This window comes from Colius striatus, chromosome 1 (genome assembly GCF_028858725.1).
Source record: "Colius striatus isolate bColStr4 chromosome 1, bColStr4.1.hap1, whole genome shotgun sequence".
Classification (NCBI taxonomy): Eukaryota; Metazoa; Chordata; class Aves; order Coliiformes; family Coliidae; genus Colius; species Colius striatus.
Genome location: NC_084759.1, coordinates 156,114,788 through 156,125,998, shown reverse-complemented (window position 1 = coordinate 156,125,998; position 11,211 = coordinate 156,114,788). Strand labels below are relative to the sequence as shown.

The window sequence follows — 11,211 nt, the reverse complement described above, 5'->3', positions numbered from 1 at the left end:
TCAAAAGCTGCATGTAAAACTCCTGGGGATAGACAGTAAGTGTTCTCAGTTCACTAGAGACTTAGTAACTTGCCTCTGTCACACATAATTAAATCTAACTTGATTCCATTTTGTTGTGAATCTGTCCTTAGTCTACATATGTGCTAAATGAACAAAATTTTAAGTACTCTGGCTTGAACACTGTCACTAGTAAGTACAGGCAACAAATGGGGGAGCAAAAAAGGAAGAACATTGAAATTTGATGTTCTTCTGATAATGAAGCATTAGTAAGTGAAGAAATTAAACAAACTAAATTATTTTTTAAAGCCACTGAAACTATTCAGGAATCTTTCTTTAGGCTAGTTACCACAGAAGAGGCCTGAATTTGTTTACTGCTTTGTGACCTGTCAGTTCTGTATAAACAAAAACTGTATTAAGCACAATATGTTTTTTTAAGCTGTGGTACCACACTCACCTCGTGTCTTCATTACTTCCAGGAAGAGAGGGGATGTATACATGCTTAGGACTACACCAAAACTAAGGAGACTCTCTACTACATCTACTCACTCCTCTGCACCTCTGCAGCAGGCAGCCCGGTCGCTACAGCCTGGGCAAAAGCTGCCAATGCCCATGCTAGGTGAATTATAGTAATGTATTAGAAGAGCTCAGTGAGCGTTGCTTCATGTTGGAAGAGAGGAAAATCAAAGATAATTTCCATTTCTCTTAACATACTCCTTTTCTCAAGTGATGCAGATTAGCTAGGGAAAAGGAAATTTTTATCTAAGTAGTACTTCTTAAGTTCTTTTGAAAGTACCCTCCCAAAAAAAAAAACACCACAAAACAAACAAACAAAACCAAACAAATCCCAACACTCAAAAACACATAGATTTGATACTGATCATGAAAATACCAAGAGATAGTATTAGAAACAATATTTGAGATGTCAGGATAATGGGCTCCTCTTTTAAGCTTTTAATATGACCACAGAGGACAAAACCCACCTTTTAAAAATTGGTTTATTATAATTTTATTTTATTATTAAATAGACTAAGGGAAGCTACTCCTTCCCAAAAAAGTGCCACAACAGAGATAAACTACTTACCATATGTTCTAGTATGGCACAGTTTAAAAGTGTGTGTAGAAATTATATTTGCATTTCCTACAAAAAAATGAAAGAAGGAAATAAAATCATAACCTTTTCTTTTTCTTTCCAGAGAAAACGGAACCATTTGTTGTGTGTTAGTCTAGTAGTTATTCCACCCCAGAATGTTCTTAGGCTGTGACATTTCTAATGCCCTTAGACAAGGATTGCTGCTTGCTTTCATAAATAATAATAAATACTATCTTGTCTGTTTTCAGCATAAATTTAATAGCAGTAAAAACAACTAGAGATTGAAAAACCTGCTGTGAAGTACAAGAGAAAGGTAATGTTTTTACTAATTAAGGCAGCAGAAAGCTAAATCTAGAGTTATACTAAAGGAATTTCTTTAAGGAAAAAAAAAAAGAAAAACAATCCCCACAAAAGTATCTCCAAATGAGCAAAATTAGGAAAAGCCATAGTGTAATGGAAAGGTTATAAATGTATATATATAATATATATTAAATAAATATTCTATTGCACCTTCTGCTTACAGCCTCAGATTTGCTTATGTTTAAATTGAAGGAGAGTATCAGTTTTCCCATGTAAGAAATGGGAGTTGGAAAGCAAAGTACAAACCAGTTATATTAGAAAACCTGCCAGCACAGATATTATGGAAAATTCCCTAAAGCCAGTAAGATATTTTGAACCATTAAAACTTCAGAAGGAAACTTTACATAATTTTTAATAAAATACACCGAAACGGTTAATGATTAATAGCATGAAAATAATTAGAACTTAATGTAACTCAAACAAATGTGAGTCACAGCATGAAAACAAAATACACACACACACGCATAGGAGATGAGTTTATACAAATCCAAGTAGGGGGAAAAAAAGCTTTCCAATTGTTACGAACATATATAGGTCGTCGGCATTCTTTTGGGGGAAGTGGATATTTTTTCTGTTTGTTTTATAGGTTTCACAGCACCGCCTGTCATCACGCTCTTCATGGAGACAGAAAAAACTGGCGGGAACTCCGCCCCCTCCGCGCCCCGCCGCAGTCCCCAACCAGGTCCGCTCCTTGCAGACAAAAGCCGCCGCGCAGATACAGTCACCCCCACAGTGTCTTGAGCGGGTACAGCAGCATCATGTCTGGCAGAGGCAAGGGCGGGAAGGGGCTCGGCAAGGGCGGCGCCAAGCGCCACCGCAAGGTGCTGCGCGACAACATCCAGGGCATCACCAAGCCGGCCATCCGCCGCCTGGCTCGGCGCGGCGGCGTCAAGCGCATCTCGGGGCTCATCTACGAGGAGACGCGCGGCGTGCTCAAGGTCTTCCTGGAGAACGTGATCCGCGACGCCGTCACCTACACGGAGCACGCCAAGAGGAAGACGGTCACGGCCATGGACGTAGTCTATGCCCTCAAGCGCCAGGGACGCACCCTCTACGGCTTCGGCGGCTAAAACCTTATGTTCCCGCATAGTCTTCAGAACCCAAAGGCTCTTTTAAGAGCCACCCACTTGTGCTTTTGAAAGAGCTGCATCGCTTTAAAGCTGGTAAATAACCTTACACCATTTCCATTAATTGCTGTCTTTTTTTTAGTAAATTACTGTACAAACAAGTTTAAGAGATGGTTTAATATTCAATAACTTAACCTGCTCGTGTCGCCCTAACAAACTGGTTAGGTAGGTTAGGGAACAAATAAAGCTGGTGATTTCAGTTGTGTCAGTATTGCAGGAACTGAGGGGGTTAAGGAACTTCAGAAAACTCGAGCTCATGGTGAAACTGAGCTTTGGCTCCCACTTCAAGCCAGGGAGCTGGCCTGGCTCAAAGGCAAGCTGCCCATGGCCCTGCCAGAGTCTCATGTTTTTTGGTTTTTTTTTTTGGTTGAGCAAACAGCAGAAGTAGATACGTGTTTATATTTACAGTATGTTTGCTGGTATGCTCAATAAATGAAAATTATAGACTGTCTGTCCCCTAAGGCCCTTCTTTTCAAAGCTGTATAAAGCTTTAAAAAACACAAATTAAGCCTGTCCTGACAGTATTTTTTTAAGGGGAGGGGAGTCCATTATTCTATGTGCTTCCTGTGTGTCTAAGCTCCTGTAGATGGTCTGATTCAAATCTGGGCTGCTGAAGCTGGAGCTGTTCACCAGGAGGGAACCGGGGTCGCCTTTTACCCACAGCCCTTCTCGTGGAATGTGAAGTTTGTATTTCAAGCATCCACAATGTGGTACTAGTTCACTTGCTGAGAGAAGTGTTTGGTAAGACTTGAATTAAGGCATTTTCACTTGCAATTCATCTCGATCTAAAAGTATTTATTGTATCAGCTACAGTGTATATTTCTACCGTTTCCAGATTAATCTGTTAAAAAACAACTAGCAACAGAAACACCACCAAAAAAGCAACAGAAACACCACCAAAAAACAATCATCCCCTCCCCAACTAAACATCTCCCTCCCCCTCAAAAACAGATCAAAAAAACACCCCTCATCCCAAATGGTTTTTAGGAAAACATGTACAATGTTTACTTTTTAAAGCTCATGTCTCAGTGAATTAATAAACTAACTCTCCTGTACGTTCAGGGCTCTATATTTTACTGTTACCCTCTGATCACGGATTTAGCAAACCTTTGAAAACTGCAGTAAGAAATACACACTGCGGATAACAGAGCAGCGGGTGGAAAATTGGGGATGGGGGGGGAGATATGCGGATGCGGGCAGGGGGCAGTTGAGAAATGGCGCGTAATCTTAAGGCGGGCTTTTCGAATTTGAAAGCATCCAATAGAAACGGCGTGTTGAATCCGGCCAATCGGAGAGCGGAAAAGGGCTATAAATACCGGCGCCGCAACAGAGCTGCTTCATTCCACGGCGCAGCTTACGAGAGCCTCTTGTTGTGTCTCTGAGCCATGGCCCGCACGAAGCAGACGGCGCGTAAGTCGACGGGCGGGAAGGCGCCCCGCAAGCAGTTGGCCACCAAGGCGGCCCGCAAGAGCGCGCCGGCCACGGGCGGCGTGAAGAAGCCGCACCGCTACCGGCCCGGCACGGTGGCGCTGCGCGAGATCCGGCGCTACCAGAAGTCCACGGAGCTGCTGATCCGCAAGCTGCCCTTCCAGCGCCTGGTGCGCGAGATCGCGCAGGACTTCAAGACCGACCTGCGCTTCCAGAGCTCGGCCGTGATGGCGCTGCAGGAGGCGAGCGAGGCCTACCTGGTGGGGCTCTTCGAGGACACCAACCTCTGTGCCATCCACGCCAAGCGCGTCACCATCATGCCCAAGGACATCCAGCTGGCCCGTCGCATCCGCGGCGAGCGCGCCTGAGCCTCCTGTCTAAGGTCTGTTGTGATCCTTCATCTGCACACCCTAAAGGCTCTTTTAAGAGCCACCACTTAACACAAAAGAGCTGTCACACAGTCTCAATTTCTGAAGTGGGTTTAAGGTAGTGTAGTTTTTCTGTAAGTCATTTTCAAGTACCTATACTCAGTATTTAGCTTGCAGTCACACCCTCCCTAGCTCTGCTCAGCTGTTTTCTTGGGATGCAGACTGTTGCCATCAGATAACTGCAGTTCCAGAGAAAACACATTTATAAACTTAACCTAATTGAGTTGTCTGAAACTGCTTGATAATTTTTAATAGGCTTTTTCAACAACTATGTAGGGAGGGGCAGAGAAAATGTAACTGCATAAATTAGAAAAATAATTGCTCAGAGAACACTAATGAGGAATAGTTTTTATTTAGTACTGCCAAGAGCTACAGTGTTTTAAAAGAATAAACCCAAAATGTATTATGTAGAGTCCTAGAATAATCCTGTACCCTTGACATTTCACCACTGTTTTTTCCAGTTAAAGATTTTTTTTTAATGGAGCAGTCCAGATTTTTCATTTGAAGCCATGTGGAAGGCACAACCTGAGTTGGTATTGGAAGGTAAGCATCAAAGTATACTCAATAAAATCAATTTCTTACTAGGATATAGTCTAAAAATGTACACACTTAAGATGGCTGAGAGCCCTTAAACAAAAAAATGCTGACAAGCATGATGCAAGGGCCAAATGGGAAATAAATTAGTAATAATTAGTATTAGTTACTGGAACCTTGTATTTCATTTTCCTTTGCTTTATGACTTGAAGGAAAGGCTAGAATAGATGACAAAGGAGAACATGGAAAAAGGAAAGATAATCTGCTTGATGTTTCTGGGACATCTCACCTCAAATTTTTAAAAATTGATAGAGAGCAATGCCACAGGGAAATGTTTTGTGGCTTTTTAGGGGGGGAAAGAAGCAGTGGTCAGACCTCAGCAGCTTTGTAAATAATGAGAGGCCTATAGGAAAGGGGCTTAGGTTTGAGAACCAAGGCAACCATTTTGTTTTTGTTGATAAAAAGGTGGAGGGATCAGAAAATTAGCATTTACTGGAATTTAGTTGCTTCAATAAAATTATTTGGTCAGGAAATTACAGTGTTTTGATTAGTTGTGTCAGGTCTTTCAGACTCTATTGGTTGGAATATTTAAGAGAAATCACCTTTCAATTCACTACTAAAAAGACTCAGATTCTTCTGGATTTTTTTAGGTCTTTTGTTATCACAACAGCTTTTCCTCTGCCCTTGATAACAGTGCCTGGCCTGTCTCACACACTTCTGTAAATGTTACCAAATTGTTCTGAAATTAAAAGTCAGGTATTGGAGGATGACACCTGTGGAACCCTACAAGTTAAAACATGGTAGATACAAGTAACAGCCATACCATAATGATGTGAGTATGAATGTATGCACACATATATGTATATATTCTATATGTATATACATATATATATGCTTTTGTTTCATTCAGAAATGATAATTATTCTCAGTATTCATCCACCTCTGTCTCTTTCCTGGTCCCCTCTGTCCCAGCACCACGCAGCTTTCTTTTTGCCAATAACATCATATGATAGATCAAATGAAAAAGTTACTCTCTGATTGGACTAGATGTTCACTGCATGTGAACCTAAACATAAATAATTATATTATATTATATAATATAAATAATTATAATATATATTAAACATGTTATATAACATTATGATAATGCTACATTAATATATTAATAATATTATTATAATGTAATTATATCTCAAACATATATAATATGTATTCTGTATATTATCTTTAGGTATCTAAACTGAGTATTCTATTCTGTTATGTCCTATTCTAATCTATTCATCTCTTTGTACATCATCACTTGGTGCACAAGTCGTGACATTTCTATAAAGTTGGAAGTGCTCCCACTGGAATAGCACCGATACCGTCTATTAGCTGAGTTTGAATGGATTTTTACAATTCTAAAATTAACAATACGGCTGAGTTCAGTAGGCTCCATCCAGTCGTTAATTGTTGTTCCACATCGGCGGTGTATTATTGACTGAAATGTGCCCCCGTGGCCAAGAAGGCCAATGGTATCCTGCGATGCATCATGAAGAGTGTTACCAGCAGGTCAAGGGAGGTTCTTCTCACCCCCTACTCTGCTCTGGTGAGGCCTCATCTGGAGTACTGTGTCCAGTTCTGGGCTCCCCAGCTCAAGAGGGACAGGGAAGTGCTGGAGGGAGTCCAGTGCAGGGCCATCAAGGTGATCAGGGGACTGGAACATCTTTCACACAAGGAAAGGTTTCAGGAACTGGGGCTGTTCAGTCTGTAGAAGAGGAGACTGAGAGGGAATCTTATTAACATTTACAAATATCTAAATGATTGGATGTTAGAAGATTGAGGCATCCTTTTTTTCTACAGTAGCTAGCGACAGGACAAGGGGTAATGCGATGAAGCTGGAGCACAAAAAGTTCCACTTAAATATAAGGAAAAACTATTTCACTGTTCAGGTGAGGGAGCCCTGGCACAGGCTGCCCAGAGGGTTTGTGGAGTCTCCTTCCTTGGAGGTCTTCGAGACCCTCCTGGACATGTTCCTATGCAACCTGATCTAGGTGAACCTGCTTCTGCAGGGAGGCTGGACTAGATAATCTCTAAAGGTCCCTTCTAACCCCTACCATTCTGTGATTCTATTAAATGCCTTAGCTTTGTATCTAGATACCACTTTGAGGTTAGGGAAGGTTGATATGGCTAAAACCTCAGACTTGTTTCACTTGTAAATAAATAGTGAGGTCTAGAGGTGAAAATGACTTCACTGAAACAGAAACTAGTGCCTGCTTAGAGTGCGCTCCCAGGCTCTGTAAGGAGCCCTCACTGACCCTGTACTGGAATCTGCTCCCAAAAGCACATGAGAAAATCATCATGACCAAGAAATTGTTAATATCTTTCCTGTATTCCCAGGTCTTGCATCACTGATGTCTAGTAAAATTTCTAAATACAACTGGGTAGGATCTTACAACTTTAAGAAAGTGATACTCATTTCAAGAGAGTTATCTTTCTTTTGATTATTTTTAATTCTTATTTTTCTAGCTAATATTAAATATACTCTAAGACAAATGAAGCAGTAGTAACAATAACTGAAGTTATGCTTTTGTCATCTGAATCTGAAGAGAACACAAAACTTTTATTCTCTATTGGAAGATTTCCTTCACCCCTCAGGCTCTGAGTGCAAAGGCTCGTCTCACATTATGCTGCCTTTCAATACAATGAGAAATCTCATTTATCTTTGATTCCAAAACTTGACAACCTAACATTTTTATTCTCCTTTGGTTTGCCTTCATTCTGATTCACTAGTAACTTGGAAAAGTTTTTAATTTACATGCAAATAAACAGAGGTATAACCTCTCTCTAAAATAAATGCACATTCTGTTTCATAGACATGCTCTCTGCAGAGTCGTTTCATTCATGGTTTGGTGACATTGCAGCTCTCTGCTTATTGCAACTTTGTTTCAAAATACAATCGTGAAGATCAATGAACTCCTTTGAAGTCCTTATGTGAGAAGAAGAAAATAATAATAATTAAGTGGAAGAGAGTGTGTATGTGTGTGTGTGAAACCACCAAATGAACCTTAATCTTGGCTGCTGGCTGCATTCAGCAAGACTTTCCACCTTGTTTCCCCACCCATCCAAGTGCTGACTCTGTCTATACTGTGGCAAATATCTCTAAGAGAAAGCATGCACATGGTGTAGAGAAGCCTCTAATGACAACAGCAGAACTTTCTGCCTTCTAATAGCTTTCTCCAGTGCCACACAGCACTCAGACTGTTACACCACTGGGTACCATTCAGGAGATGACAAGATATTTCACAAAATTATGAGAGAAACAACTACTTTCTCATGAATCTGAGACTTTAAACTTCCTACTTTAATGCTCAAGTTCTTGTTAGACTGGTCACTCCCTGGTCACTATGTGCAGGTCACATAGTAATGTGCATCCTTATAAGGAGAGTTGAAAGCTGCATACACATACCTATGCACTGCTAGCATCTGCCATGGAAATGCAGGAACCTGACAACTCATTTTAATAAAACTCTTATTAAAAATACCCCCTTCCTTTTACCCCAAAGCCAAATTGAAAAAAAAACAAAACAAAACCCCACAACCCAAACCCTCAGGAAATACATAACCTTTTTTTTTCCCCCCACATTTTTGTGTTGTCAGTGATAACAAATCCATACAAACTTCACAGTCATTCCTACGTGCAATGCTTTTCAATCCTAGTTTCTCAGTCTTTTTGGGCAAGTTTCTGTGCTGTGAGAAAGGAGCCTCACACTCTCTTGTGTCTTCAGCGTGGTGATCCATAATTTTGAAAACTAGTCCTATACAAGCATATATGTTCTTGCACCTGGTGTTACCAAATTCTGAAGCAAGGTTGTGGCACCCTTCAAAATAGATTGCTTTTGCCAGGTTCAACAGTAACAGACTTCCAGTGAGCTGCAGGAAATTTCAGCTCTTTCCTAGTCCCAACTAGACTGGTGTGTTTCAGGTGCCTCAGCTCAGGCCCATCTCACCCAGAGACGAGCTCCCTATACTTTCCTCAAAACCCATTTCTTTCTCAAAGCCATTTCAAGTCTGGTGCAGCTGTGGGAATAAAGAACTGGTAAATGGCAAAAAAAAAAGTAAACCGACCTTCAGAGTATGAGGCTGTTTGCTGGCGAATGAGATGTTACAGAATGCCCAGTTGTGAGTGTGAGAAGCAACAGGTGAGAGTGGAAAACAAAGCCTGAAGGTCAGTAGGATGTAAAAGCAAAACCAGATATTATATAACTTTGACACTAAAAGGAGAGCTTCCATACAGCAGAGCAGCAATTGCTCATAGCAATGCTCCCCATTTAGCAATCCCGGGTGGTTTTAGTGTGTTTCAGCATATCGCCATGATCACAGCTGGCTCAAGACCTGCAGCAGCTATAAAGGTTTTACACCTCCTCTCTGCCTAATGCTTTCTGCTTATCAGCCAAACTAATGTATTGACCTCACACCCCACCCCTCCAATGTTGTCTCTACTCCCCAGCATTGTTTACAATGTGTTTCTTACCCCCATTTAGGGTTTGTAAAACACTCGTGAATTGCAGAGCAAAAAAAAAGAAACCTTGTGAAGTTTATAAGACGATATTTAAACAGACCTTGTAAAATATTGCAAAAGCCTCAAAAAGTTTGGGTTTTAAGTGCTACAGTCCAGGAAAAACAAAATGGAAGGGCTATTTCTAAAACTCATCTGTTTAAATAGTGCTACAGCTCCTTTCACTGTGCATGGAGTGGCTCTTAAAAGAGCCTTTGGGTCTGTGTTGGATGCCTCCGGATGTGCCGAAACCGGGGTAAAGCCGTGGCAGGAGGTTCAGGCGCGCTCGCCGCGGATGCGACGGGCCAGCTGGATGTCCTTGGGCATGATGGTGACGCGCTTGGCGTGGATGGCACAGAGGTTGGTGTCCTCGAAGAGCCCCACCAGGTAGGCCTCGCTCGCCTCCTGCAGCGCCATCACGGCCGAGCTCTGGAAGCGCAGGTCGGTCTTGAAGTCCTGCGCGATCTCGCGCACCAGGCGCTGGAAGGGCAGCTTGCGGATCAGCAGCTCCGTGGACTTCTGGTAGCGCCGGATCTCGCGCAGCGCCACCGTGCCGGGCCGGTAGCGGTGCGGCTTCTTCACGCCGCCCGTGGCCGGCGCGCTCTTGCGGGCCGCCTTGGTGGCCAACTGCTTGCGGGGCGCCTTCCCGCCCGTCGACTTACGCGCCGTCTGCTTCGTGCGGGCCATGGCTCAGAGACACAAGAACAGGCTCTCGTAAGCAGCTGCTGCAGCCCCCCGAAGAACCAGAAGTGAGTACACTTCGCTGCCGAGCGCCGGTATTTATAGAGCCAGCTCGTCTCTGATTGGTCGACAGGATGCGCGACCTCATTGGCTGTTCTGCAAATCCCATCCTGGGCTCAAGGAAGCTCGTTTCGTCCTTCCTCGCTGTCCCCCGGCCACACTCTCTCCCACCCCCCTCGCGACCGGTGCGAGCCCAAAACCCGGAGGGAGGGTTAGGGGACCTAGCCATGGGAAAAGCTTTTGTGTGGTACTACAGACTCAGCGCTCACATCCTTTACACTTTCCCTATCCGACTGATTATGAATTCTATGGAGGCTTAAATTCACGGGGTTTTTGTGTGTATATCCTTATTATAAAAGAACAACAAAGTTCCTTCAGTGACGCAGAGCTTCCTCTTGAAGTAAAAGGCACATTATGCAAAGAAACAGCACATTATCGCAAAGGAAAGTTTGCCTCCTACCACAAAACAGAGGCAGACTCTTGGGGAACCCTAAACGCTTCTAGCTGTAAAGTGCGTAACAAGCTTGTAACAATGAAAATGCATCTTTTAGACTATTTTCCTCATGTTTTAGCTAGGAAATTCAGCATGAGAGATCTTAAGTATCGTCAAGAAAAATAAAGTGACTGTTATAAAAATTGTATTCCTGAAATACGGAGCTTTACAAGGAATAAGAGAATTATTCTATTGTTTAACCTGCACCTGCCCTTTAAGGCTGTGATTAAACCAGAACTATCTGCAAGTGTCGTTGATCAGTTTTTCCTAGTGGTGAGACACTATAGACAATTTTAGATAAACCTGAAAAACTGCCCTTACCCTTTTTTTTTCCCTCTGGTGATAAAGGAAATGGAATAGCAGCATTTCAGCAGCCCACCCAGATAAGAGCATTCTCTGTGTGTGAGGAGAAAGGCCTTCTAATGTTTTGCTCAATGCATTCCCTTGGAATGTGTTGCCCCCCTCCCTCCCTC

General features: G+C 42.5%; 3 protein-coding genes across 5 annotated transcripts; 2 read left to right on the top strand and 1 right to left on the bottom strand.

Annotated features, from left to right (window-relative positions):
* Positions 1 to 2,193: 2,193 nt before the first annotated feature.
* On the top strand, positions 2,194 to 3,590 carry LOC133627704 (histone H4). The gene has a single exon (XM_062014480.1). It carries the CDS (start codon positions 2,209 to 2,211, stop codon positions 2,518 to 2,520), a length of 312 nt encoding a protein of 103 aa, XP_061870464.1. The 5' UTR covers positions 2,194 to 2,208; the 3' UTR covers positions 2,521 to 3,590.
* A 257-nt stretch (positions 3,591 to 3,847) lies between these two features.
* On the top strand, positions 3,848 to 7,802 carry LOC133627646 (histone H3). Of its 3 annotated transcripts, none has more exons than XR_009820331.1 (2): positions 3,848 to 5,799; positions 6,280 to 7,802. XR_009820331.1 is itself a non-coding variant. In XM_062014187.1 (2 exons), the coding sequence occupies exon 1, from the start codon at positions 3,963 to 3,965 to the stop codon at positions 4,371 to 4,373; it is 411 nt and encodes a 136-aa protein (XP_061870171.1). In that variant the 5' UTR covers positions 3,848 to 3,962; the 3' UTR covers positions 4,374 to 4,387; positions 4,895 to 6,005. The 3 variants fall into 3 exon arrangements, 1 of the variants encoding a protein (XP_061870171.1); XR_009820332.1 differs by lacking the exon at positions 6,280 to 7,802 and having other exon boundaries at positions 3,848 to 4,976; positions 5,618 to 6,005; XM_062014187.1 differs by lacking the exon at positions 6,280 to 7,802 and having other exon boundaries at positions 3,848 to 4,387; positions 4,895 to 6,005.
* A 1,814-nt stretch (positions 7,803 to 9,616) lies between these two features.
* Positions 9,617 to 10,191, bottom strand: LOC133627652 (histone H3). The gene has a single exon (XM_062014215.1). The coding sequence runs from the start codon at positions 10,189 to 10,191 to the stop codon at positions 9,781 to 9,783; it is 411 nt and encodes a 136-aa protein (XP_061870199.1). The 3' UTR covers positions 9,617 to 9,780.
* Positions 10,192 to 11,211: the final 1,020 nt, after the last annotated feature.

Bases quoted from the DNA above. Each gene is read 5' to 3' on its own strand.
- LOC133627704 (XM_062014480.1), top strand. From the start codon at position 2,209: ATGTCTGGCAGAGGCAAGGGCGGGAAGGGGCTCGGCAAGGGCGGCGCC.
- LOC133627646 (XM_062014187.1), top strand. From the start codon at position 3,963: ATGGCCCGCACGAAGCAGACGGCGCGTAAGTCGACGGGCGGGAAGGCG.
- LOC133627652 (XM_062014215.1), bottom strand. From the start codon at position 10,191: ATGGCCCGCACGAAGCAGACGGCGCGTAAGTCGACGGGCGGGAAGGCG.